Here is a 27,819-nt window from a genome sequence, read left to right as displayed (position 1 = left end):
CCAAACCTGCAACAGAACTGATGCTAAAATCTGTCCCATTCTAGCCATCAGTAATATTTGTCTTGAATATTAAAAACAAAGTCCTATTCTCATTCAGATACTCATTTAAAAATTTTTTTTGAATTGTTTATTTATTTATGAGAGAGAGCAAAAGAGAGAGAGAAAGTGAGGGGCAGGAGGGGCAGAGAGAGAGGGAAACACAGAAATTAAAGCAGGCTCCAGGCTCTGAGCTGTCAGCACAGAGCCTGATGCAGGGCTCAAACTCATGGTCTGTGAATTTATGACCTGAGCTGAAGTCAGACGCTTAACTGACTGAGCCACCCAGGTACCCCCAGATATTCATTCTTCATGTGTTATTTTATGCTTGATAATTATTATAAAACTTTATATTACATTAATCAATTGCTTTTATTCAATTGTATCAATAAAAAGCTTCTGGGTTGAATCAGTTATTTCTGAACATGTTAAAAAGAAAGCCAGAGGCCCAAAATGGCCTCACTTAGGCCAACTCACCAAACTGGGGCTTAATACCTCCCCTAACTGTAGTTCTAACCTCCCCCAGAAATGTAGTCTTAACTGGTCAGTCAGGAAGCTTCTGGTCAACACCAATAAAGTACTCTGTCACATGGACTCTCTCCATCCCCCAAAGGAAGATGACACAATCCACCTAATAAGACCTGTTTGTCCCCAAAGGTCATCTCACCTGAAATAGTCCTTTTTTCTGTTTATAACTTTCTTGTTTTGCTTTTAAAACCCCTTCCCTTTCTGTAGCCCTTTGGAGCTCCCCTCTACTTGCTGGATGTGATGCTGCCTGATTCATGAATCAATTAATAAAGCCAATTAGATCTACAAAATTTACTTGGTTGAATTTTTGTTATTTCACAAACCTTATGCCAAAGGAAATATTAACAAAGTGAAATTCGATCGCCTATTTTACATCCTTTCTTGTACACAAGTAGGATATGTGTCCATATAATTTTTAAGTGTTAAAACACAGACACTGTTTGGGGACAAAATTCTGTGGGGGAAAGGTCGGGAAAATACAAAGTTAGGGAGAAACAGGAATGATGTAAAAATTTCCGACTGCTAAGGAAGAGCTTTTTCAGGGGCTCCTGGGGGGGGCTCAGTTGGTTGAGTGCCCGACTCTTGGTTTTGGCTCAGGTCACGATCCCAGGGTCAGGGGATGGAGTCTGTCAGGCTCCACACCGAGCGTGGAGCCTGCTTAAGATTCCCTCCCTCCGTCCCTCTCCCTCTCTCTCTCTCTCTCCCCTCTCTCCCTCTCCCCCACTCGTGTGCGTGCACACTCTCTCTCTCTCTCAAAATAAAAAAATAAAATAAAAAGGAGTTTGTTCCGAAGGCTGATGGTAGATATCACGTGGGCTTTATATCTCAGGGGCTATAAAAAAAATACTCGTATTAAAATGTGCTAGAAACGACATACTTTGCAAATATAAACTTGTGACACAAGTTTTATGTCTTAGATGTCAACCAAAGGAATGAATGAGGAAACACAAGGTGTTTCTTTAGAGGGTCAAGTCTGAAGACCCCAAAGGAAGCCCTTCATTAAGTGTAGCTCATTAAGGCTACAGAGCAAGGAACTCATCCTCAAGGAGGCAGAGAACTGGGGGCCAGGCAGGCACTCGATGCAGAAAGTCAGTTTATCTATGCTAATGATTAATGGTTCAAAGAGTTAACTGGCAGCGATTCTACAGCGACTGCTTTGGGCAGAGAGGAGACAGAAGGACCCTGGTTCTGGCTCCCACAACACCTCACAGCTGCCTTATTTCCTTTATGGGGGACAAAGGGGAGCTGGAACCAGGCTCTGGGAGTTGTGCAGAAAGCGGAGACCACAGCGAGGGCTTTTCAGAGGGCACGTGGGGATCACGCGGCTGCAGGTTCAAGCGCGGGCTGGGGGATTTGCTTCACCTCCTCGCTAGCTGGGTCAGCAGTGCCCCTCTCTCAGAGCTGGTGCGGGGGACTTCCTGAGATAGTTGGGAGAAAGCACTTACCTCGGTAACTTGGAACTAGGGTGAGCTGGAGGAAACTACCACTATTTTGCCACTTGGACCCATACAAAATGGACCCATAGTTTCATACGGTTCAACCTACAACTGGTAGCTATTTTATTTTTACTGCAAGAGACTAAGCTGTCCTCAGATGCAATGCCGATGAGGTCCACAAGGCTGCCCGAAGAGTGTGCTAACAACTCGCCAGGTGGAAGTAAAGAGATCAAGAAGGGAAATGAGCCCCTGTGGCCATGTAGACGAGTCAATACTATTTCGGGGAGGAGGATGGTGAGGGCCCAAACCTAGAAATAAAAACCGTAGGGGCTCCTGGGTGGCTCCGACTCTTGATCTCGGCTCAGGTCGTGATGTCGTGGGTTTGCGGGTTTGAGCCCCATGTCAGGCTCTGAGTGTGGAGCCTGCTTGGGATTCTGTCTCCCTCTCTCTCTCTCTCTCTCAGAATAAATAAATAAACTTAAAAAAAAATTATAAGCAGGCTAAGCAGCAGAAAAACAAGATTAAAAGGTTACTATGATAATCAAGGACGGTATTTATGGAGTGTTTTTATACATACACATTAGGTGTGGCGTGAAACCCTTTCCATGCGTTGCTTTTGGGCCATAACCCACCTACGAAGTGTGTACTGTCAGGAGTCCTAGGTTCGGCACACGGGTTGGAAGGACTTTACACGTGAACAAAGTAAGGCCCAAAGAAATGTAACAACTTGGCAGAGGTGGGGACGGGAGGCTCTGTGACGCTCCAGGTCTGACTTCCAGTCTCCCGACGGTCACTATTCCTCCGGGCTGTCTCCCACTGTGTTCTCTGAGGTGCCCTTCAAAGGCGGCCCAGGTAAATTAGGAAAAAAAGACAACCCTGCCTCGGGAGTGCTACATTCCCACTAGTGACCCAGGCAGCTGGGGTTTCTTTTAAAAGCCATTTCCACAAGTATATCAATCTCCACGCATAATAACTGGCTACAGACAGACCTGGTTAGTAACAGCGCAATATAATTAAATGCCCTTTCATCCAGGCATCTCAAAGGGCTTCATCAACGTTAATTATGCCCCAAGCCCTTGTGAAGTGGTGCTTGATTCAATTTTGTGAGCATTGAAAGTCAGGCAAAGGCGATGCCACCGGCCCAGGGGTTACACAGTTTGAACGTACACCTATTAGCAGCCCTCAAGTGTGTGGCGAGAGGCGATTCAGAGTCGAGGTGACAACGGGCAGAACGCCTGACGTTAAGCTCCGCCCCCAAACCTCAGAGCTGGAAAACTGCAAAATGGGGGTGTCTGGGTCTGCTAGTAGGGAGGGAACGAGGGGTGGGGCCTGGGTGGCTTCACCGACTTCCTCTTTTTGCAGAGGAACCACACCAGGTGTGTTCACAGAAGTTTTTTAAAGGGGGAAGTGTTCAACAAGTCCACGTGGATGGCTAAGCCAGAACAGGGATCTGACCTTGGACTCCGTGACTCTGTCTCAAGACTAAAACAGATTCCTGCCCCACTGAGGGGCAGGTTGGGAGAACTGCCCGGTGGTGGCCTCAGGCCAGCATCTTCACCTGCCATATCTTTGGATCCTGAGTTCCTCCGCCCGCGATGTCAGATGGGGACGATGCCGCTGAGGCAACACCTAATTGGCTCCCAACTGGCTCTCGACTTCATTGGGCAGAGTCCACTGAGGTGGAAGAGAAGGGAGGAAAGAGGCAAGGGCCAGCCTCATTTGGAGGCAAATACCTCCATGGGGGCTCCAGCCAGTGGAGAATTTCAACTGCCCGAGAAAGACCAAGACACGGCCAGAGTCAGAGTGAGCAAGTGGGAGGGCCGGACCTTAACAGGTGTTCCCAGCACTTTGGTCCCATATATACAGGTGAGGAAGTAGTGAGGCCTCCCAACTATCTTATATTACATTGAGGACACAGGTCGACCCAACTGGGACGCTTTGAAAACGAAAGGGGGCTCTATTAATATACGTGGCCGTGAGGCACAAGCCAGGACTTTTGGTCCCTGTACTCACAGTGCAGCCTCTGAATGGGAAGGGCTGCTGGAGAGGGAAGGAGGGCGAGGGCCACACTACAAGCAGGCAGCAAGGTTTCAAACTCAACTGCTTTCTTGGCGTGGCTTCAACAGACCTCAATGTCAAGGGTGGGGCAGCAAAATCAAGGTCACTTCTCTCTCTGCTTCAGCTTCCCTGTGTGGAGTTTGAAGACCAGAAGTCCTGGGCTGGGGTCCTGCCTGTGCCACTTACTGCTGTATGACTTCAGGGGAATTACCTTAACTCTCTGAGCTTTGGCTTCCCCTCTGAAAAATGGAGGACTGTAAACCCTCATGGGATTGTCATGTTACATGAAATAACGTACATGTTGAAACATCACCTGGCACATAAAAAAGTGCTAAAACAATTCTAGCTTGTTACTATCATTATTTTTTATCATTTTTATTTTTATTATCACTATTCTTAGCAATAGCTCTAAGGACCTTTTTGGCGCCAGCTACGACTCTGGAAAAAAAGTAAACGGTTTCCAGAAAAGCAGCCAAAGGTCCCAGAGGTAGGAAACCTTGCTGAGTGAAACCTCAGCTCAGATCTCCCGTTCTAACATCTGCTTTACATCTGCCAACAAGAGCCTCTATTTAAATATCACGGTGACAAGACCAGTCATTACTTGCTATTTAAACTCACCTCCCACAATCCCTTGGGCTTAAAACTGCCAACAATTCAGTATGAATTGCATTCTGGCTTGCTCTGAGGGTTACTCATATTCAAATACAAGAGAGGCAGCTGCCTGGCTCTCCAGGCTCTGCTACTTCTGTCACCTGGCTTCAGGCCAGCTCCCTGATGCTTACCTTCTCCAGCAGGGGAGGCATTATCTTCCCCAGGATTGCCATTTCAATACTTACTAACCAGTGTCAGGGAGAGAAGGGGCCTGGCAGAGTGGTGGGCCCAATGCAGGCAGCAGGGAGCCAGGGATAAAAGCAAGGGCCTTGGCAATGCACACACTCAATTCGAATCCCAGCTTTACTACCTACTGACTGTGTGTCCTTGGGCAAGTTAATTAACCGCTCTGTGCCAGTTTCCTAATACGTAAAAGGGGATTGTAATAATACCTACCTTGAGGGGCCCTGTAAGGATTAGCACAGTCCCTGTCATATAGTAAACAGTCAACAGAAGTTAGCTGCTGCTATGATCGTGATGATTACTACAGGAACTGGGAACGGGCTACGGAAGTGTGATAAAGGACCTATATTTTCCTTCCAGGAAAACTGCCAAAGGTGATACCTGAGCTGGAGCTGGAAGAATACATAGGATTTCTATCAGTAGAGACAGGGGTGGATGCAGGCAGCTTCAGTTTCCTACATCTGTAAGTTCAGGTCTTGGTCGCAACCGCCACGTAGGGTGGATTTAAAACTGACCTGCAGAGAAGTTGCATGCCTTTCCCCCAAGTTACAATGACAGACAGTGAGAGAGCTGGGCCTTGAAGACAGGTCTGAGTCTAAAGGCCATGCTGGTAACACCCCTCCTAGCTCTACTTTTGTATCAAAAATGTCCGGAAGGCTAAGGCACTGATAAAAATAGCTTCCCCCACCTCTCTCCCAGACTGCAAATTCCTTCAGGGAAGAGAGAGCTCAATGGTTTATACAGCCCCGCCCACCCCACACAGGCAGGGAGAGCCAGGTGCTCAGCTGAAAGCCTATTCGCTAAACACAAGAAACTGAGGCCTGACTCTTCCAGGCTGAGGCCAAGCCTCCAGTGCCGGCAACCCCTTGCGATGCTGCCTTCTGGGCAGCTGGCCTCTTGGGCTCCCTTTCACTGACCCCGCCCCAACAACCAGGGCAGAGAGCAGCGCTGCAATTCAAACGGCGTGCTCCTAACTTCATCTCATTGATAAAGTTGCACTTGGGCCCTCTTAACGTTTTCCTTGCCCCAAATATAAGAGATGATTTGGGGGCAGCCTGCCCAGCCCACATAACCACTTTTCTCTGAGAGCGGCGTACAAGGAGGGAGCCCCAGAAACCTGTCTGCTGTGTGAGACTCCACCCACCTGCCCACCACAGATTGGACCAGGGTAGACACCTGACCCAAACTGGCCAATCGGGTCTTCCCTCTGTCAAAGGCGGGGGAGGAGTTCCAATTTGTTCTAATCTCCTTCTTGCCCTTCTTACCTCTGGTGGCAGGAGCTACCTTGTAGTCTTATTATAATAGTTTTCCCTTTTGTCTCAGCGCCTCTGAAATGGGTTTTTATTCCCTGCAACCCAAATAGCCTTAACCAAATCAAGGTGGAAGGAAGCAACTTCCTCTCTCCCTAGGCACAATTAACTACACGCTCCTCCGCTTTGGGCACCTGCCTCTGTTCCTCTTTGTAAACCCCAGGCACTCGTGAGTCAAGCACCTCCCGCATGCCTCCTGCGTGGGCTAGGTGCTTTTTCATTGATCCACATGGCTGGAGGGAGGAGGGATGGAGGGAGGGATCACTACCACCATTCTACTCATAAGAGAAGCTCTGAGGGGCTAAGCCATATGTCCAAGGGCACTTAGCTGGGAAGGAGCAGACTAGGGATTCGAGGACGCGTCTTCTTTCCCTTGATCCCCCCTGGAACTTCAGTTCGCTCATAACTGTGCATGTGCCCATCTCCCATCTCAACTCAACTCCTAAGCTTGTTGGTAGAGTCACCATGATTGACTTACCTTTGCTCCGGCACCCGGAAGGTACTTCTACAGTAAGTAACAGAGATAATTTGTAATTGAAATGGAAACTTACTAGAAATCTCACCTGGGAGAGTGTTCTGTGTTTTCTTAGATTCTGTATCTGTTTGTTTGGCACACATTCATCACAGCCAACTGCATTAACTGTATTTTCTTGTGTTCTCTGTTCTTGATGCTCTGGCATTTGTGGCCTCACTCACAGGGCAGAGAACACCTCTCCCAGGGCTAGCCAATTCTTAGAGACAGCAGGGACGCAAGCAGCACTCTGGGATGCTCGCTGCAGCCCTGTTTACACTCACCCCGCAGTAGAAACAACCTGAACATCTAACAGTAGGGGATGTGTCCAGAAAGTTTTGATAGAGCAGCTCAACAGATTACTGGGCAATCCGTTCAAAAAGTATGCGTTAAATCACGACTCAATGACACGGGGAAATAACCCACAAATAGGGCTACGTGAAACAACCAAGATACAAAACTTTCTGTGCAGTCTGATCCCAAAAGCGTAACACCAAAAAAAGACAGGAAGGAGAAATATGAACAAGGCTTATCTCTGAGTAATAGAGTAGGTGATTTAAAACAAACAAATCTTCTAAGTGGGAATACCTCCCTTTAAAAATATTTCTCGGGGCGCCTGGGTGGCTCAGTCCGTGAAGCGCCTGACTTCGGCTCAGGTCACGATCTCACGGTCTGTGAGTTCGAGCCCCGCGTCCGGCTCTGTGCTGATGGCTCGGAGCCCGGAGCCTGCTTCGGATTCTAGGTCTTCCTCTCTCTCTGTCCCTCCCCCACTCATGCTCTGTCTCTCTCTTTCAAAAATAAGTAAACCTTAAAATTTTTTAAAAAATATTTCTCTTTCTCTTTTTCTCTAACCCCCTGTCTTTATGTACTTCAATGAGTGTTTCTTTCTTCTGGATTACCCGTTCTCCTACATTTGTGCCTGTTTCTGCCGCTAACAGGCACGCAGACCCCGGAAATACGTGTTAGCCAGGGCTATGCTGTGTTACTCTCGGGTTAGAAAAACACCGCATTTCAAAATCAGAAAGAAAGCTCTTGCCTTGTAGGAGAAGGAAGCCTCGCTGCCGCCGGGGTCTGCGCTGCTTGTGGGCAGGAGCGGGCGCAGCTGCAGAGCCGCACCGCGGGCTCGGTCCATGGCGCTAGTGGAACATTCCCTGGGAAGCTGGAGCTGCCGCTAGGCGGGGCCGAACCCGGAGACCATCTCTCCTGGCGGGGGGTCACCTCCTTTCACGGGGCCGTTGGAGGACTTCGAGGCTCTTCTGGCTGATTTACAGCTTCTCCCTCACCTTCACCCCGAGAAGTGCCAGGTTCTGTCTCTCCCAAGCAGGCAGGGGAGGGTGCGATTCCTTATCCTGGCGGCGCCCTAGGGTGGTGGGGAGGAACATGAAGAATGCAAGTACAGTGAGCCCAGCTTGATCACCCAAGGGGAGACATACTTTGAGGACAAAACGCAAGCCGTCATGAGAAGTGAAGTCATTTACAAAATTATATCATGCCTTTGGCCTCCCCTAATAAAGACATGGCTCAGGATGCCTGGGTGGCTCAGCGGATTAAGGAGCTGACTTCAGCTCAGGTCAGGGTCTCACGGTTTGTGAGTTCCAGCCCCTGGCCGGGCTCTGTGCTGACAGCTTGGAGCCTGGAGACCGTTTCAGATTCTGTGTCTACCTCTCTCTCTGTGCCTCCCCTGATCACACTCTGTCTCTCTCTCTCTCAAAAATAAACATTAAAGGGGCGCCTGGGTGGCTCAGTCCGTTGAGCATCCGACTTCAGCTCAGGTCATGATCTCACGGTTCCTGGGTTCAAGTCCCGCATCAGGCTCTGTGCTGACAGCTGGGAGCCTGGAGCCTGCTTCAGATTCTGTGTCTCCCTCTCTCTGCCCCTCCCCCACTTGTGCTCTGTCTCTCTCTCTCTCAAATATAAATAAAAGGTAGACAAAAAATTAAAAAAATAAACATTAAAAAAGTAATAAAAATAAATAAATAATAATAAAGACATGGCTCATCTACCTCAAAACCTTTTTCCCTGGCCCTTAAAAATTACCTTTCCTCAGGGCACCTGGTGGCTCAGTTGGTTAAGCATCTGACTCTTTTAGAATTTTTTTTTTAATGTTTATTTTTGAGAGAGAGACAGAGTGTGAGTAGGGGAGGAGCAGAGAGAGAGAGGGAGACACAGAATCCAAAGGAGGCCCAGGTGCTGAGCTGTCACCCGAGAGCCCGACGCGGGCCTCGAACTCACCGACCATGAGATCATGACCTGAGCCGAAGTCAGGCGCTTTGCCAACTGAGCCACCCAGGCTCCCCAAGTGTTTGACTCTTGACTTCGGCTCAGGTCATGATCTCAAGGTTCATGGGATCGAGCCCCATGTTAGGCTCTGCACTGACAGCATGGAGCCTGCTTGGGATTCTCTCTCTCTCTCTCTCTCTCTCTCTCTCTCTCAAAAATAATTAGGGGCATCTGGGTGGCTCAGTGGGTTATGCATCCGACTTCGGCTCAGGTCATGATCTCACAGTTTAAGAGCTTGAGCTCCACATGGGGCTCTCTGTTGTCAGTGCACAACCCACTTTGGATACTCTGTCCCCCTCTTTCTCTGCCCCGACCCCACTTGTGCTCGCTTTCTCTTTCCCTCTCAAAAATAAATAAACATTAAAAAAATAATTAAACAGTTAAAAAAATTTTTTTTCTAATCGCCTTTTTGCTCCCCCCCAGCTTCCTTCTTCCCATCATATCCTAACTGAAATCCTACCTTTTCCATAGGCTCCCCTACATGAGAAGTAGAAGATTGTCTTGTCTGCCTCTCCAGACCTCCAAAAAATATCCTGCTGTCATAATAAAGGAACCACCTGTGTTCGATATCGGAATGAAAGAACGAGAAGAAAAGCTATCTTCACGAATGGTGGAAGAACTGGGCTGCTACCCGAAAGTCAGCCTAGCACAGGTGAGGTAACACTGGACCCTGGGAGAAGACCTGTGTGACCGGATCATACCACCTCTGGGAGACTCAGGTGCCTCATCTGTAAAGTGGGGGTAATAATGTGGCTTCAAGTAAGATCGTCAATGACAGTAATTCCCGTTGACTTTATCGGACTGATATTTTCAATGCGTGTCAAGTTTTTCTACCAAATGGAGAAGAAAGATGAAGTATGCTCCTAGGGTTCTGGAAGGCCTGGCCAAAAACACCTTACCACAACGCTAAGGGTTCTTTGAAGTCTTCGTATAGTAGAAAAGAAAGAAAAAAATCAATCATACAAATTTGTATGCATCCGACATGCTCATTTCAATTTAAAAAATGTTATAAACAGCTTTTGATCTGTTATATGCTACCTGTTTGCCTTGGCCAAGTCATTTAACTTTCCAGGCAGTTTTCTCTGCTGGAAAATACAGATAATCAGATAATAACATTTCTACCCCCACAGGGCTGTTGCGAGAATTTGATGAGATAATGCATGTAAAATGCGATGCATAACAAATGGCCAATGGATGGCAGCTATTATTAATTTTATTCTTATCAGTTTAATTATTTAATTTACCCACAAATATTCCTTTCTTTCATGCATTCAGGCTACATTTATTGAGGGCTTACTATATGCCAAACAGACACAGCCTCTGCTATGCCTCAAGGCTTCAGGCTTGAGGACAAAGTTGCTCTTTGTCCTGTGGCTTCCAGTTCCTTCTGTTATCTAGCCTTCTCCCCAGGAATGCTGGTTCCTGGTAGGAGTCATATGTCACAGGGCTAACACTGCGTCCAGCATCTAGGAGACACGCGACGCAGGGCTTGGCACAGGGGCAGCCACGAAGACCATTTAGCCCAGGTCTCACTTTGTTGAAGGGCCTCAAAATCAAATCCTTGTTGCTATCTCCAGATGAGGTTACACATTCAGTATATAGTCAATACCTTAATTACATACATATACATGCCATATATATACAATACGTACAGGGTACACTCATCAATTTTATAACTCACATCCCATAATCAAACCTCCCTGACTGTAAAGTATTTGCAATCTTGTGAAAAGCAGCATTATTCTTCACGATACTTTCATGTGTGGGTGAAAAGCATTATTGGGTTAAATTTATGTGTTTTAATGTTTTGAATATAGTAGCCTTAGGAAGGAAGAGTGGCCCAAGGACAGACCTCCCAGAGACCCTTAGAGGCTTTCAAGCTGGAGCCGGAGAGGCACTGGGGCACAAACTCTGGGAAGGCGTTTGCTGAATCCCCTGTTCATCCCTTGCCAAGATCCGGCCCAGGGCCTGGCATGGTGACCTCCATCTATACCTCCTGACTGGCTAAAGGCAGGCCTGTTAAGCACCTGATGCAGTCTGCAATCAAGAATGGAATGGCTTACTCAGGCCTCATCAACCACAACTCCAGAGATACAACTGCTGCAGAGATACAACCACAACTCCAGAGATACAGCTCCAGCCCCGCCCACAGGATGTCAGAGAAAGCAAACAGGCCTTGGGGACATGCCAATGGGGTGATGGAAGCCTAGGCCTCCTAACCTTCTTTGGACCAGCTACTTTGTTCAGGTGGGTTTCTGTGTTTGTTTTTGTTTGTGGTGGTGTTGTGACTGTCATTTAATTCGCTTTTAAAAAGCGGCTCTTCTCTCTGCCTCAGAAACGCTCAGGCCTCTGAGGCATCACCTGAAAAGACAGGAAACTCTCCCTCAGCTCGGGAGGAGTCTAGACTAAAGGCCTCGGATGGGGGCTGCTGCTTGAGTAGCTCAATAGGCTCAGCATCTGACTTGATTTTGGCTCAGGTCATGATCTCACAGTTCGAGGGTTCCAGCCCTGAATCTGGCTCTGCACTGACAGTGCGGAGCCTGCTTGGGATTCTGCCTCCGTCTCTCTCTGCCCCTCCCCTGCTCACATGCTCTCTCTCATAAATAAATAAATAAACATTCAAAAAAGAAAATAAAAGCTCTGGAGGAACTCTTTGCCAGTTGCCCTCCCTTGTAAGGCGCACATTCTTTGCCTGGATGATTCTTCTTTTCTGCCTTCAAAGCACTTTTCCAGGACTAACATATGCCCAAGAGGCAAGTGGCCAACTCTGTGTTCCCAGCCACCCCTTAATTTTGAGGCCGTCACAGCCAGCAGTGAGCACAGGGTCACTGACTCAAGAAAGGAAATATAATTCTAGGTGCTTGCTTCCATTCCTCCCCCCCCCCCCCTTATCTCAATGAATTATTTCACCAACCCACAGAGCAGGTCAGACAGATGACAGGACCATAGTTCATGGCTGCTAAGAGTAGAGTTTGCATTAGGATTTGGCTTTATCTGAAAAAAATAAATAAAATACGCTCGTTCCCACCACCTGACGATTCGCCTTCCGGCTGGTTGAGTGCCAGTTACGCCAAGCCCTTTCCCTTTCCTGGGCTTTGGCTCACTAAAGGGTTACACTCTTCATTGCCCTCCCATTGAGCTGGAAACTACAACTTCCAGCAGCCAGTATACATCAAGAATACCTCCCCTCATTCCACCTGCTAACTCCACCATCTGCTACTGCCAGGAAGCCCGAGCCGGCGTGTAGAGGGATAATTTTGGCAAAGTTACCGCATTTCACTTCCTGATTTGGTAAAGCCTGCCATCATCTATATTAAGGCAAACCCATGCCCCCTGCAAAAATGGGGGAAAAAAAGCATTCCGAGGCAGCGAGACCCAGACCTGCAAGGCTGATGACAGCAAGAAGGAAGGGTATTTGTACTAAGGGGCGTTAAATGATTCCAAATGCATTCCCTTTCCTGAAAAAAACAAAGGCTGATTTCAAGTCCCCCCCTCTCTCAGGCTTAATCACTACTCACCGGCGGCGTTTTCTCTAAGGACCACCTATCGGAGGTTTCTGAGAAATGACTTGGACTCTTCGCGCAACCCGGAGGCACAGCCTCCTTAATTCCTTCCCCAACTCAAGAGCGGCCAGGGTGCTGCAGTGGTTTGCTTTCAAAGGCCGCGATGTGATTTGGCAGGACGCCTGCCAGTCAGAGGCTGGCGGCGACTTCGTGCAGGCGAGTGGCTGCGAGGAAGGGATGGGCGGGACAGCCCCCGGCTATTGGCTGTGCCTCAAAGCTTGCTTGAAGCGTAGGGGGAGAGCCTTGGGGAGGCGGCGCCCTCCTCCAGCTTCGCGCTCACCTGGAGGGGGTCCCCTCTAGCGGCCGCACCAAGAACGTTGGAACAAACCCCGCTCTCGCTCTCCGGAGAGCTCAGGTGACTGCTCACCTCCCCTGCCCGACAGGTGGTCAGCCTGCCAGGAGCTCTGCCTCCTGGGCTCTGCTCCTGCTGTTGCTGCACTTTATGCTCTCACCATCTATTCAAATCCTTCACATCCCTCGAGACCCGGCTACCCCAAAAGCCTTCCTTAGTACTGGGGGCCATATACATCTTCCTTTGCGGGCCCTCCCCTAACACCTGTTGGCTGAGCTATATACCAACGCTCCCAGCGCGTCCGCAGCTCCGCAATGCTTAAGGTCCTCCAGTGAGCCTAGCACTTGTAATGTACAACCATAAGTACGGTAGGCAATAAATGTAATCAACACGTGCATGGAGCTTACACTTCTTCATACATGCATCTCATTTCAGATCCTCGCAACAACCTTCTGAGAGGGACGTGGAGCTCATGCCCATTTCACAGATGAAGAAATGGCATTTGGGCAGAGACCCCCAAGGAGGAGAAAGTAGCCAGATTTGGTTCAGATCTGGAGGCAGAGAGACTCAGAGGGAACACCCGAGAGCAGAACGAGGTTGGCATTTCGTAGGAACTGCCCATAGGAAAGCGTGACTCGAGCAAGATTTTTCTGGGGCGTGGGTGGTAGGAGCCGCAATCAGAGGACCCGGCCAGCTTAATAAAACTTTTGGATTTCATCCTAAATTTAAGGGGGGGCCATTGAGGGTTCTGAGCTGGCGAGTGACAAGATCACAGGGACTGTTCTGAACCTTGTAAAGAGGGGCTCAAGGAACACTATATGTCTGTCTGCCATTGGATCGTTGTCCATAGCAATCTTTTTTCTTTTATACATAGGGCTTGGAGGAATGTTGTCTTAGGTTTATTCTTTTAACTAAGATTTCTGGGTAGGTAAAATTCTAAGGCTCTTGGTCTATCACAAGACATTTGAGGGATCACTTAGATAATCCCCTATTAAATTTCCCAACCCATCCTGACTTAATTAACCTGAACCCTTAAAATTCTGGCAAACTCCCTGCGGGTTTTTTTTTTTTTTTTTGAAAAGCCTCTGGCGATTGGCCAACAACTTTTCACCTTAAAGAAACAGAGGAAACCATTGGCTAGTTACTCAGGAGGCGGGCTGAGGAAGGACTCTAGAATGTTAGGCGGGTGGTTGCCATAGCGACGGGGAGGCTGCGCAGGCCAGAGTCAGCCCCGGGGAACCCGACGAGGTAGGAGGCAGTTCTTGTCCGGGAACGGGTCGCGGGGTGGTGGGGAGGAGGACCTGGCGCACCCCATGGGACACCACTGAGATCCCCGGCCTTCTGGGTGCGTGCGGAATTCTTCTGCGGAGCTGGGTGGTGCCCCAGGGCGAGAAAAAGCCAAGGTCGGAGGTGCTCCCTCCTGATGGTGTGCCCCCAGCTAAAGCGGTGATGATAACCACGGCCTGCCCTCCCCCACGGAGGTCCTATGAAGGGCGTGGGCCTCTGGCCCCCTGCCTCTGCCTCTGGGAGTGTACAAACGGTTGGGGGCTCCGTGCTGGGCAGTGGGTGGACGACAAAGAGCTGAGTTCTAACCCCAGGTCCTCCCCAGCAACTCGGGTGTCCCTCAGCGAAGTCTCCCCTCCTTTGGGCCTCAGTTTATCCATCTGTAAAGTGAAAGGGTGAGATTGGAATTTGGCAGTCACTAGCCGGCTGCTAAAGCTCCTTCCTGCTCTCTGACATGCCTTCTCAGTTCATGAAAAAATATTAAATGGATTATTTCCCCCGAGAGGGCTTTGAAAAGTGTAAACTACTTTCAAGATGCACCTTTAGCATTATATATGACTGGGGTCGGTAAAAATCTCATATAGTCAAAACTGCTCACTCAAATACTATAAAGTTCCACATACAGTAACAGTATATATGATTTAGTATATACTGATACATGCCGCACATTAATATGCATGTATAGATGTATAAAATATGTGATAATACTATAACATAAATGATAAAGGGTTTTTTTTTTCTAACATGTAGTTGAGTGAAGATATGCCTGTATTTATAGTCAGGTGAGTTAAAACCTTATAGAATGTGGCTCCAAAAGGAAAGAGTTGTATTATGAATACATCTATATGGACTATGGCTAGAATACGTCTACCCCTAGTATCCATTCATCCCACAAATATTATCGAGCAACTACTATGTGCTAGGAAACACACTGGGGATTCAGTGATGAACGTTCTATTGGGGAAGACCATAAACAAAGAAATACATATAAAATATGATGCTTGGTGGTGAAAAGTGCATTGAGAAACATAAGGCAGTGTCGGGCTGGAGAGAGAGGGGTGGTATTCTGTAGGAGAGAGTGATTAAGGAAGACGTCCCTAAGAAACTTTGAGGAGAGACTCAGACGAATCTGGTGACGGGGCCGGAAGACAATACCCAGAAGAGGGATGGGAGGAATCTCCATACTACAAGGAGGTATTGCAGAGGCTGAAAAGGTCCAATGCCTTTAGGTAGTGGGATATGACAACTGCCTTCAAATACTTGAAGAAGAGTCCTATAGAACAGTGGCTTTCAAACTTTTGGAATGTGATCCATGCTAGAAATGCATTTTATGTTGCCATCCAGCACTCACACATGCACATAACAAACGAAAAGCTCACAAAAAACTGCAGGCTGTGCCCTGCATTTTGAAAATCACCGACGTGAAAAGAGAGTGGGATTGATTCCAGGCTGATTCCAAGGTGCGGAATGAGGATGAGTGAAGGGGAGAAAAAGGAATCAGCTTTGACACAGGCAGGAGCTTTCTAGTAATTAGAACTACCTAACGGTGAACTGCCCCAGGAATTCTCAAACTGAGTCCTGGGAGAGCCCAGCATTCTGCGAAAGGGCGACAGTCTCAAATGTTTGCTTTTGAAAACTATTTGTAGTATCCTCGTTTTAAATTTTTTTTTTCAGCGTTTATTTATTTTTGGGACAGGGAGAGACAGAGCATGAACGGGGGAGGGGCAGAGAGAGAGGGAGACACAGAATCGGAAACAGGCTCCAGGCTCTGAGCCATCAGCCCAGAGCCCGACGCGGGGCTCGAACTCACGGACCGTGAGATGGTGACCTGAGCTGAAGTCGGACGCTTAACTGACTGTGCCACCCAGGCGCCCCTGTAGTATCCTCGTTTTAAAAAATCCAACCATACCCACTCAAGGCTGCTAAATGTCAAAATTTAGCAGGTTCACATTCAGTGGGTTGCTGTAGTGGTTGTAGTGCTGTAGAGGTTGCTGTAGTGGTTAAGAGTGAGCAGAAGTCAGACTTTCTGGGTTCAAAGCCCGATTCCACCTCTTACTCTGGTGTGACCTTGAGTAAGTCACCTAACCCCTCTCTCTAAACTGCTGTTTTCTTATCTGTAAAATGAGGATAATACCTCACTGGATTATTGTAAGGACAGCATGAAGTATTCCATTCAAGGTATTTAGGACTGTAAGGGCTCAATAAATGATAGTTCTTATTTTAAGCTGTTAATATATTATCCCTGTGCATAGGTCAAAACCTAGTATTAGTAAAAGCCTGCCATAGGCCTGGCAGCATCATCTCTTTCATCACGTGGATCATTGTATTTAATCCACGAGCACGTTGAGAGGAAAGTACCATTATCATTCTCACATTAAGGAGGGGGCAGTGGGCTCAAAAGATTAAGTGGCTTGTCTAGAATCAGAACTAGTAAGGGGCGCCTGGGTGGCGCAGGCGGTTAAGCGTCCGACTTCAGCCAGGTCACGATCTCGCAGTCCGTGAGTTCGAGCCCCGCGTCAGGCTCTGGGCTGATGGCTCGGAGCCTGGAGCCTGTTTCCGATTCTGTGTCTCCCTCTCTCTCTGCCCCTCCCCCATTCATGCTCTGTCTCTCTCTGTCCCAAAAATAAATAAAAACGTTGGAAAAAAAAAAAAACTAGTAAGCGGCAGAGTACAACCTTGAACCCAGGACTGGATACTCTTGATTACTATACTGGCGCTCACCTGGGACTTGCTTAAACACGTACCACCGATTAGGAAGGTGGTATATCTTCATTACTCTTTTTTGAGATTCTAGGCCCATGACATCCTGTCATGAACAGTTATACAAGGACGTGCACCAGTAAGGTACATCCGGACAGTGCTCCGTTCAGACCTGGGCTGCACCTGCTCTCATCCTGGCTTCGCAGGTATGCAGCGACAAGGCTCGAAAGCATTATTGCCAATGTTGACTTTAGGTGACTTTATGGATTGTTTTAGAAAGTCTCTTTAGGGGCGCCTGGGTGGCGCAGTCGGTTAAGCGTCCGACTTCAGCCAGGTCACGATCTCGCGGTCCCTGAGTTTGAGCCCCGCGTCAGGCTCTGGGCTGATGGCTCGGAGCCTGGAGCCTGTTTCTGATTCTGTGTCTCCCTTTCTCTCTGCCCCTCCCCCGTTCATGCTCTGTCTCTCTCTGTCCCAAAAATAAATAAAAAAAAAAAAAACAACGTTGGAAAAAAAATTAAAAAAAAAAAAATAAAGTCTCTTTAATTTTTTATATATTTCAAAAATTTGATAAGGTGCCCATATCACCATTATAATAGGAAGCTTAATTCTTTTTCTAAACACCTGTAATTCTATACATTCGTGCATTTTTATTTTTTATCATTTATTTATTTCTTAATTAACCTTTATATTTGAGTGTAGTTGACACACGATGTTTCATTAGTTTCAGATGTACAACACAGGGATCCCCCAGGCATCCCATCATGCTGTGCTCACCCCATTAGTGCATTTTTATTTTATTTAAAAATCTTTTTTAAATATTTATTTTTGGGAGAGAGGGACAGAGCGCGAGCAGGGGAGGGGCAGAGAGAGAGGGAGACACAGAATCCGAAGTAGGCTCCAGGCCCCCAGCTGTCAGCACAGAGCCCAGTGTAGGGTTCAAACTCACAAGTTACGAGATCATGACCTGAGCCGAAGTTGGACACTTAACCGACTGAGTCATCCAGGCGCCCCTCCCATTAGTGCATTTTAAAAATAAGAGTTTTCTTGTGGCTAGGGAAATAGATGATAGAAGTACTAAGTACTCAGTAGGAGGACTAAGACAACACAGCACTCTGGGGTGGTGAGTGAATGGTGCTGCTTGTATAGATCCTAGAAGACATTTTTATACTGGAGTAGGTGGTTTTGCTGTGAGCATTATTGATTTCTGTTGCTTTGAATCTCTTAATTTCTTGGAGTGCACTGCCAATAGCTCTATTAAAGATTAAAGTTTCAGTGTAGCTTATCAACCAAAAAAGATTGAGAATTGCTGCTAAGAGACAAGTGGGGAACAAATACTGAAGGTGAAAAGGATTGGTTGAGCACGCCATCATTCATTCAGTCCTCCATTTGTTCGGAAATGGTCTAAGTTCTTTGGGGGGAAAGAAAAGATGAGCAAAATAGAACTGAAGTCTGTCCACGAAAGATGAACTGCAATGGAAATTGAGTCCTGCTCCTGCTGTTAACAACTAAAATAAAGACAGACATGAGGCGACTGGTTTTCGACGTAAGACAAGAGGTAGCTTGGTGTGGCAATTCCTGAGAGAGGGGAAATAAGGTGAGCCCTGCAATTGCCCAAGGTTAGTGCTGGGGGCAGTTTCCGGGCCACAGTTTAGTGGGGGGGAGGAGGGTACCCTCAAAAAAGCCCAGCTTTCTGGATTGGGGAGATAGAAATCAGAGTTTAGGAAGACCGGAGAGGCTGGAATTTATAGGGTAGAATACCACAGAGGAGGGGGGACCTGCACAGGTAAAGTTCGGAAGCAGGAAGAAGGGGAGCGCCTGGGTGGCTCCGTCGGTTGAGCGTCCGACGTCGGCTCAGGTCATGATCGCCCGGTTCGTGAGTTCGAGCCCCACGCCGGGCTCTGTGCTGACAGTTCAGAGCCTGGGGCCTGCTTCAGATTCTGTGTCTCCCTCTCTCTCTGTCCCTCACCCGCTTGTGCTCTCTCTCTCTCTCTCTCTCTCAAAATAAACATTAAAAAAAAATTAAAGAAAAAAAGAAATAGGAAGAAGTTTCTTCTCAAGTATTTGATTTGTGATGACCGTGGTCAGAATGTGTAGCAATTGGAACAACTATACTGGTACAGGCAACAAATGGAAGAATCTTAAAAGCATTTGTGCTATGTGAAAAAATATAGTCGTGATTACATCTATATGACATTCTAGAAAAGGCAACTCTTGTGACAGAGAGCAGAGCAGTGGTTGCCGGATGCAGGGTTGGGAGGGAACTGATGGCAAAGAAACATGGGAAACATTTGGGGATGATGGGTATACTTATGTGTTCGTTGTGATGTATTTGACACAATTGTAAACCTTTGCCAAAACTTTGAACTGTACACTTAGAACTGATGAATTAGATTGCATGTCAATTACCTGAGCGTGGATAAATTTATAAAGTTCAAGCCATCGGTAGCTCTGTAAGCAACGTCAACAGTGAACACGTTCGGAGTTCCTGTTACAGGCAGTGCGATATGCTTGGGAGTTAGGGTCCTCGAACTTGGTAAATCTCAGCCTCTGCCCACAAGATTCCCCAGTGTCTTCTGCAGATAGACCAGAACCCAATCAACATGGTTAACAAGAAGGTGAAATGATCCCTACACATGCTGTATTTTGCTGTTTCAGGTGCTTAGAAGAACACGTGGTAGAGTTTTTCATCAAACAAATGGAACGTGTCGCAGAACTTTGCTACGATGGATGACTCAACACACAAAGACCAACACCCTGGCAAAAAACATTCCAGCAAGGCCAGCAAAGTACAGAAAGGTCTTGTGAATTTAATTACAGGTGTCTTTGAGGGGCAAGAGAGCTCTTGACATATGTTCTTTTTGGCACATAACACATTCTAGAGGAATATAGTAAATCCTGGATCATACCCTCAAGGCTTAAGGGACATCAGATAGATTGCGTTGGTGGTTCCTCACTGCTTTCTAATGTGGTGACTGGGAAGAAACTATGAAAAGAAAGGATGAGGGGGGAAGGAGGAGGAAGTCTATTCAACACACTTGTTATTTCCATATATCTGGTAAGAATCTCAGTCCTCGCATTTAGATGTATAAAGAGATCTTACTTTCTATATTCCTAAAATTAATGCAAGCCCCCCTTCTGCTGGGTTGTTTGGGGTATTTCCATCTCCCTGATGGGCTTCTAGAGTCCCTGATGCTCTCCCACCCCAGCCAGACCTCTCTTTCTTCCTCCCATCCTTTGACTTTGTGCTCTCTTTTTCTTCAATACTTCTTTAAATCGAAGCATAATACATATTCAGAAAAAGTACATCAGTCATAGTTATACAGCTTAATGGATGTTCATAATGAAAACACCGCCTATGGAATCGCTCTTCAGGCTAAGACATGAAATCGCAACAAGTAACCCAAAAGTTCCATCTTGTCCCTTCCCCATCTCTGCAAAAGTAAACACTACAGCTATCCTGACTTCTAATGGCATTAACTACTTTAGCCTGTTTTTGCACTTTATATAAATTGGAATCATACGACGTGAACTTTTTGCTCTCAAGCGTTTCTCACTCATGTTTGAGGGATTGAACTCCATGTTTCCTGTATCAGTGATGAGTTCATTTTCGTTGTTATAAAGTTTTTCGTGGTTGGAATACACCACAATTTATTTATCAGTTCTACCATTGAAGGACATTTGGGTCGTTTCCAGTTTGGGGCTACTATGATTATAAGATTGTTAAACTATGCTTGTACATGTTTGGGGGACATATGTGTATATATGTTGTCTCTACCTCGGAGTAGAATTGCTGGGTCCTAAGATGTGTTGATGATCAGCTTAGTCAATATCGCCATTTTTCCAGAGCGTTTTTGCCAGTTTTTCTTCTTTACAAGCAACGTATGAGAATTCCAATTGCCCTACGTCATCGCCAACATCTTTCACACAGAGTGGTTTTAATTTGCGTTGCCCTTTGATTGATGAAATTGAGCAATTTTTCATACGCTGGTTGACCTTTAGAATATTCTTTTTGGAAGAGTGATTGTTCAAGTTTGTTGCCCATTTGTTTTCTATTGGAGTTTTCTTCTTAAAAAAATTTTTTTTTAATGTTTATTTTTGGGAGAGAGACCGACAGACAGAGCAGGAGTGAGGGAGGGGCAGAGAGAGAGGGAAACACAGAATCCCAAACAGGCTCCAGGCTCCAAGCTGTCAACACAGAGCCTGATGCGGAGCTCAAACCCATGAACTATGAGCCAAGGTCAGATGCTCAACCGACTGAGCCACCCAGGAGCCCCTGGATTCTTCTTATTTTTAAGAGGTCTTTAAACCATTCTAGAAATGAGTCAATTTGTCACCTACAGGTAGAGTAAATGTCTTTCCGTCTGTGATTTTCCTTTCTGCTCTTAATTTTAATATAGCCCAATTTATCAATCCTTTCCTTTTTAGTTGCTGTGTATATCTGTCCTACTTGAGAAATCTTTGCCTAGCCCCAAATAATTTCTTCTAGAAATTGTATGATTTTACTTTTCGTGTCTAGACCTACAATTCAGTGGAATTGTTTTTGTGTATGGTATGAGGTGGATGTACAAGTTTGGTGTTTTCAGTATCCATATGCAAGTGAACCAGGACCATTTATTGAAAGGCCATTCCCGGGGTACCTGGGTTGCTCAGTCAGTTGAGCCTCTGACTCTTGATTTCGGCTCAGGTTATGCTCTCACGGTTCATGAGTTTGAGTCCCATCTCTGGCCCTGTGCTGGCACTGCGGAGCCTGCTTGGGATTCTCTCCCTCTTTTCTCTGCTCCTTCCCTGCTTGTGCACGGGTGCACGCTCTCTCTCTCTCTCTCTCTCAAAAATGAATAAATACACTTAAAAAAAAAAAGAAAGGCCATTCTTTTTCTACTACTCTGCTGCTCTATCTTTGCTATAAATCAGGTATCCATGTATATGCAGGTCTACTTCTAGATTCTTTATTCTGGTCAATTACTCAACACAGTCTTAATTATTGTAACTTTATAACATCTTTTTTTTTTATATATATTCTTAAAATTTTTTTTTTAACATTTACTCATTTTTTGAGAGAGCATGAGCAGGGGAGGGGAAGAGAGAGAGAGGGGGACACAGACTCCAAAGCAGGCTCCAGGCTCTAGGCTCTGAGCTTTTAGCACGGAGTTCGATGCAGGGCTTGAACTCACAGACTGCGAGATCATGACCTGAGCTTAACTGACTGAGCCGCCCAGGCACCCACGCAAGTCTTTTTTCCTAAATGTTTTTTTATTTTAAGAGAGAGAGAGAGAGAGAGAGAAGGAGCATGAGTGGGAGAGGGGCGGGGGGTTGGATCTCAAGCAGACTCTATGCACAGAGCCTCACGTGGGGTTCCTTCCCACAAACCATGAGATCATGACCTGAGCCAAAATCAAGAGTCAGATGGTTAGACGACTGAGCCACCTAGGGGGCCCTATAATAAGTCTTTAATGTAGTAGTATAAATCTTTCAACCTTGTATTTTATTTTGGTGACTCTTGGCCCCATTGCATTTCCATATTAATTTTAGAATCAACTCATTAATGTCCTAAGAATAAAAATCCTTAGTGCCATTTTGGTTTGGATTGCATTGATTCTAGCAATCAATTTAGGGATAACTTACATGTCTATAATGTTGATTTCTCCCATCCATGTGCATTTCTTTTAGGTCTTCTTAAATTTTTTTCAAAAATGTTTTACAGAGGGGCACCTGGCTGGCTCAGCTGGTAGAGCATGAGACTCTCGAATGTGGGGCTGTAAGTTTGAGCCCCACATTGGGTGCGGATATTACTTAAAAATAAAATCTTAAAGCGTTTCACGGCTCTCTGTGTAGAGGTCATGTGTATCTCCTTTATGCCTTCTAGGCATTTGATGTTTTTTTTTTAATTTTTATTTAATGTATTTTTTAATTTACATCTAAGTTAGCATATAGTGCAACAGTGATTTCAGGAGTAGATTCCTTAATGCCCCTTACCCATTTAGCCCATCACCCATCCCACACCCCTTCCAGTAACCTTTTGTTTGTTCTCCATATTTAAGAGTCTCTTATATTTTGTCTCCCTCCCTGTTTATATTATTTTTGCCTCCCTTCCCTATGTTCATCTGTTCTGTGTCTTAAAGTCCTCATATGAGTGAAGTTCTATGATATTTGTCTGTCTCTGACTAATTTTGCTTAGCATAATACCCTCTAGTTCCATCCACGTAGTTGCGAATGGCAAGATTTCATTCTTTTTGATTGCCGAGTAGTACTCCATTGCATATATATCCCACATCTTCTTTATCCATTCATCCATGGATGAACATTTGGGCTCTTTCCATACTTTGGCTATTGTTGATAGTGCTGCTATAAACATGGGGTTGCATGCGCCCCTTCAAAACAGCATACCTGTATCCCGTGGATAAATGCCTAATAGTGCAATTGCTGGGTCGTAGGGTAGTTCTATTTTTAGTGTTTTGAGGAACCTCCATACTGTTTTCCAGAGTGGCTGCACCAGTTTGCATTCCCACCAACAGTGCGAAAGAGACCCTCTTTCTCCGCATCCTCGTCAACATCTGTTGTTGCCTGAGTTGTTCATGTTAGCCATTCTTACAGGTGGGAGGTGGTATCTCATTGTGGTTTTGATTTGTATTCCCCTGATGATGAGTGATGTTGAGCATTTTTTCATGTGTCGGTTGGCCATCTGGATGTCTTCTTTGGAGAGGTGTCTACTCATGTCTTTGGCCCATTTCTTCACTGGATTATTTTGTTTTTTTGGGTGTTGAGTTTGGTAAGTTCTTTATAGATTTTGGATAGTAACCCTTTATCTGATATGTCATTTGCAAGTGTCTTCTCCCATTCCATCGGTTGCCTTTTAATTTTGCTGATTGTTTCCTTCGCTGTGCAGCTTTTTATTTTGATGAGATCCCAATAGTTCATTTTTGCTTTGGTTTCCCTTAGGCATTTGATATTTATACTATTATAAATGGTAATATTTTGATTTCATTTTCTAATTGTATCCTGGTGTAGAAATAAAACAAATTGACTTTTGTATATTGACCTTGATTCTAGTGACCTCACTGAATTCAGTGATTACCCCTTATAGGTTATCTATAGATTCTTCACAAATTTTCCCACATATAATCTAGTCATCTGTAGATAATGACATGTTTATTTCTTCCTTTCTGATCCATATCTATTTATTTCTCTTGGCTCTTATGCTGATGAGAGTCCTTCAGGACAGTGTTGAAGAGAACTATGACAGCAGTCGCCTGGCTTCATTGTCTCAGGAGAAAGCTTTTAATATTTCATTATTCAGTATCACGTTTACTATAGGCTTTTGTGATAGATAGCTTTTATCCGATTAAGGAAATTTGCTTCTAGGCCTAGTTGGCTAGGTTGTTGTTTTTTTCTTTTTATCCTAAAAGGATGCTAGATTTTATGAAATGCTTTCTCTATGTACTCAACAGATAACCACCAAAAAAAGATACGCAGATGGCAAATAGCATATAAAGAGATGCTCAGCATCATTAGTCATTACAAATATGCAAATGAAGACCACAGTGAGATACTACACATCCCACAGGATGGCAGAAATGAAAAAGATCGCCCATTGTTGGTGAGGACGTGAAGGCACAATCACTCTCATACATTAATAGTGGAGACTTACGAAAGCACAACTTTGGGAAAGAGTTCGGCAGTTTATTTTTATTATTTTTAATGTTTATTTATTTTTGAGAGAGAGAGCGTGAGCAGGGGAGGGGCGGGGGGGGGGGGGCGCGGACAGAGGCTCTGGACTGACAGCAGCCAGCTGGATATGGGGCTCGAACTCCCAAACTGTGAGGTCATAACCTGAGCCGAGGTCAGAGGCTCAACCAACTGGGCCAGCCAACTGCCCCTGGCAGTTTCTTTGAAAGTTCAACATCTTATCCAGCCATTCCACTCCTGAGTATTTACCCAAGAGAAATGACAACGTATGCCCACTCTTTCATTTGTATGAGGACTTGTACTGGAATGGAGAGAAGAGTTTATGTGTAGTACTCCCAAACTGTCAGCACCTCAAATTTCCATCTGCAAGGTATTAATAATTGTCACGTTTCTATATAATGAAATGCTACTCAGCAATAAAATCAGTGAACCATTGATATTTCAACAACATGGATGAATCTCAAACTAATTATGCTAAATGAAAGAAGACAGGCAAAAAAGAATACATACTCTATGATTCTGTTCCACATCTACTGAGATGATCATACGGTTTTTCTCTCTAGTTGGTCAGTATGGTGAATGACATTGACTTTCAAATGTTAACCTATCTTTGCATTACTGAGATAAACTCCACTTGGTCATGATGTATTGTCTTTGTTTATATACTGTTGGATTTAATTTACTAAAAATTTTCTTTAAGAAAATTTTTTTAATGTTTATTTATTTTTGACAGAGACAGAGACAGAGAGAGAGAGAGAGAGAGAGAGAGAGAGAGAGACAGAGCATGAGTGGGGGAGGGGCAGAGAGAGGGAGACACAGAATCCTAAGCAGGCTCCAGGCCTGACACGGAGCTTGAACTCACTAGTTGTGAGATCATGACCTGAGCTGAAGTCAGACACTTCATCGACTGAGCCACCCAGGGGCCCCCAAATTTTCTAACAATTTCTGTGTGTAGGTTTATGAGGATTATTGATTTGTAGTGGTTCCCCTCCCACCCCACCATGACACTGTCTCATTTTGATATTAGGGTGATGCTGACCACCTAGAATAGATTGGAAAATGTCTTTTCCTCTTCAATTTTCTGGGATAGATTATATAGAATTGATAGGTGCAGTGTTCTATAAATGTTAGTTAGGTCAAGTTAGGTAATAGTATTATTCACGTCATATATATTTATATATATTATATATTATTTATATATTTATATAATATATATTATATAAACATATATAAATATATATTTATTATATATATAAATATATAATCTATATAATTATATAATCCATATAAATATACATAATATATAAATAATATATATAAATATACATAATATATAATATAAAATATATAATATATATATTTATATATAATACATATAAATATAATATATAATATGTATATATATTTAAGATTTTATTTTTAAGTAATATCTATATCCGACATGCAGCTTGAACTCACAACCCCAAGATCAAGAGTCCCATGCTCTACCAACTGACCCTGCCAGACGCCCCCAAGTCTCATATATCTTTACTGATATTCTATCTACTTGTTTAAATTAGTGAGGGAGGAACTTTTTTTTTTACATATGAAATTTATTGTCAAATTGGTTTCCATACAACACCCAGTGCTCATCCCAACAGGTGCCCTCAATGCCCATCCCCCACTTTCCCTTCCCTCCCACCCCCCCATCAACCTTCAGTTTATTCTCAGTTTTTAAGAATCTCTTATGGTTTGCCTCTCTCCCTCTCTTTTTTTTTCCCCCTTCCCCTCCCCCATGGTCTTGTGTTAAGTTTCTCAGGATCCACATAAGAGTGAAACCATATGGTATCTGTCTTTCTCTGTATGACTTATTTCACTGAGCATCACACTCTCCAGTTCCATCCACGTTGCTACAAAGGGCCATGTTTCGTTCTTTCTCATTGCCACGTAGTACTCCATTGTGTATATAAACCACAACTTCTTTATCCACTCATCAGTTGATGGACATTTAGACTCTTTCCATAATTTGGCTATTGTTGAAAGTGCTGCTATAAACATTGGGGTACAGAGGGAGGAACTTTTAAATCTAACTGTAATTGTGGAATATTCTATTTCTTCTTTTTTTTTTTTAATTTTTTTTTTCAACGTTTATTTATTTTTGGGACAGAGAGAGACAGAGCATGAACGGGGGAGGGCCAGAGAGAGAGGGAGACACAGAATCGGAAACAGGCTCCAGGCTCCGAGCCGTCAGCCCAGAGCCTGACGCGGGGCTCGAACTCACGGACCGCGAGATCGTGACCTGGCTGAAGTCGGACGCTTAACCGACTGCGCCACCCAGGCGCCCCTATTCTATTTCTTCTTACAGTACTATGAGCTTTTGCTTCGTGTATTTTGAGTTTCTTGTTATCAGATATATCGGTATTTAGGCTTGTAATGTTCTCTTAAGGAATTGACCTCTATATTGTTATGAAATGACCCTCTTTATTGCAGGGAATATTTTTTCTCTGAAATCTGCTTTGTCTGATACTAATATCTAGCATTGTTTTTAATGTTAGCATAGTGTATCTTTTCCCATTCTTTTATTTTTAACCTATTTCTGGGATTACCTTTAAAGTATATTTCTTGCAGGCAGCATATAGTTAGGTCTTTCTTATCCAAGTTGAGCAGCTCTGTCTTTTGATTGGACTATTTAGACTATTGAAATTTAATGTGAACATTGGTGTGTGGGTTTAAGTTTACCATCTTGAGATTTGCTTGCTATTTGTCGTATCTATGCCTTATTTACTTTTTCTGTCATCTTCTGCATTGAGTATATTTTTGTTTCTATTTTATCTCCTTTGTTGGCTTATTAGGAATAACTCTTGGGGCACCTGGCTGGCTCAGTTGGCGGAGCATATGACTCTTGACCTCTGGGTTTTGAGTTTGAGCCCTGAATTGGAGTAGAGATTACTTTAAAAACAAAATCTTATGGGGCGCCTGGGTGGCTCAGTCAGTTAAGCCTCTGGCTTTGGCTCAGGTCATGATCTCGCAGTTTGTGAGTTCGAGCCCCACACCAGGCTCTGTGCGGACAGCTCAGAGCCTGGAGCCTGCTTCAGATTCTGTGTCTCCCTCTCTCTGCTCCTCCCCTGCTCATGCTCTGTCTCTCTCTTTCTCAAAAATAAATAAACATTAAAAAAAATTTTTTTTAATAAAAATAAAATCTTAAAAAAAAAAAGGAATAACTCTTTACCTTTACTCTTTCTTTTTTTTTTTTTTTAATTTTTTTTTTAACATTTATTTTTGAGACAGAGTGTGAACAGGGGAGGGGCAGAGAGAGAGGGAGACA

The 27,819-nt window shown here is 45.0% G+C and overlaps 2 protein-coding genes across 15 annotated transcripts in view; one reads left to right on the top strand and one right to left on the bottom strand.

The window, feature by feature from the left end:
- NIPAL3 (NIPA like domain containing 3) overlaps positions 1-12,665 on the bottom strand; it is a 51,358-nt gene extending 38,693 nt beyond the window's left edge. For all 3 annotated transcript variants that reach the window (XM_023258313.2, XM_023258314.2, XM_045035293.1), the window contains exons 1-2: positions 12,512-12,665; positions 7,750-8,073 (exon numbers count right to left, since the gene is read on the bottom strand). In XM_023258313.2, the coding sequence (XP_023114081.1) occupies positions 7,750-7,845 (96 nt within the window). In that variant the 5' untranslated portion in view covers positions 7,846-8,073; positions 12,512-12,665. The remainder of the gene's footprint in view (positions 1-7,749; positions 8,074-12,511) is intronic.
- A 113-nt stretch (positions 12,666-12,778) lies between these two features.
- The window catches only part of STPG1 (sperm tail PG-rich repeat containing 1), a 58,058-nt gene continuing 43,017 nt past the window's right edge, over positions 12,779-27,819 (top strand). For 4 of the 12 annotated variants that reach the window (XM_045035299.1, XM_045035298.1, XM_011284540.4 and 1 more), the window contains exons 1-3: positions 14,059-14,096; positions 16,927-17,038; positions 19,488-19,628. In XM_045035299.1, the coding sequence (XP_044891234.1) occupies positions 19,560-19,628 (69 nt within the window). In that variant the 5' untranslated portion in view covers positions 14,059-14,096; positions 16,927-17,038; positions 19,488-19,559. Of the gene's footprint in view, positions 12,912-13,283; positions 13,445-13,975; positions 14,097-14,887; positions 14,915-16,926; positions 17,039-19,487; positions 19,629-27,819 lie in introns of those variants that run through there. The other 8 variants (XM_045035301.1, XM_045035304.1, XM_045035294.1 and 5 more) reach the window with 8 other exon arrangements.

The sequence above is a fragment of the Felis catus genome, chromosome C1 (genome assembly GCF_018350175.1).
Source record: "Felis catus isolate Fca126 chromosome C1, F.catus_Fca126_mat1.0, whole genome shotgun sequence".
Classification (NCBI taxonomy): Eukaryota; Metazoa; Chordata; class Mammalia; order Carnivora; family Felidae; genus Felis; species Felis catus.
Note: the sequence above shows the minus strand (reverse complement) of the source record. Positions and strands in the feature narration are given on the sequence as shown.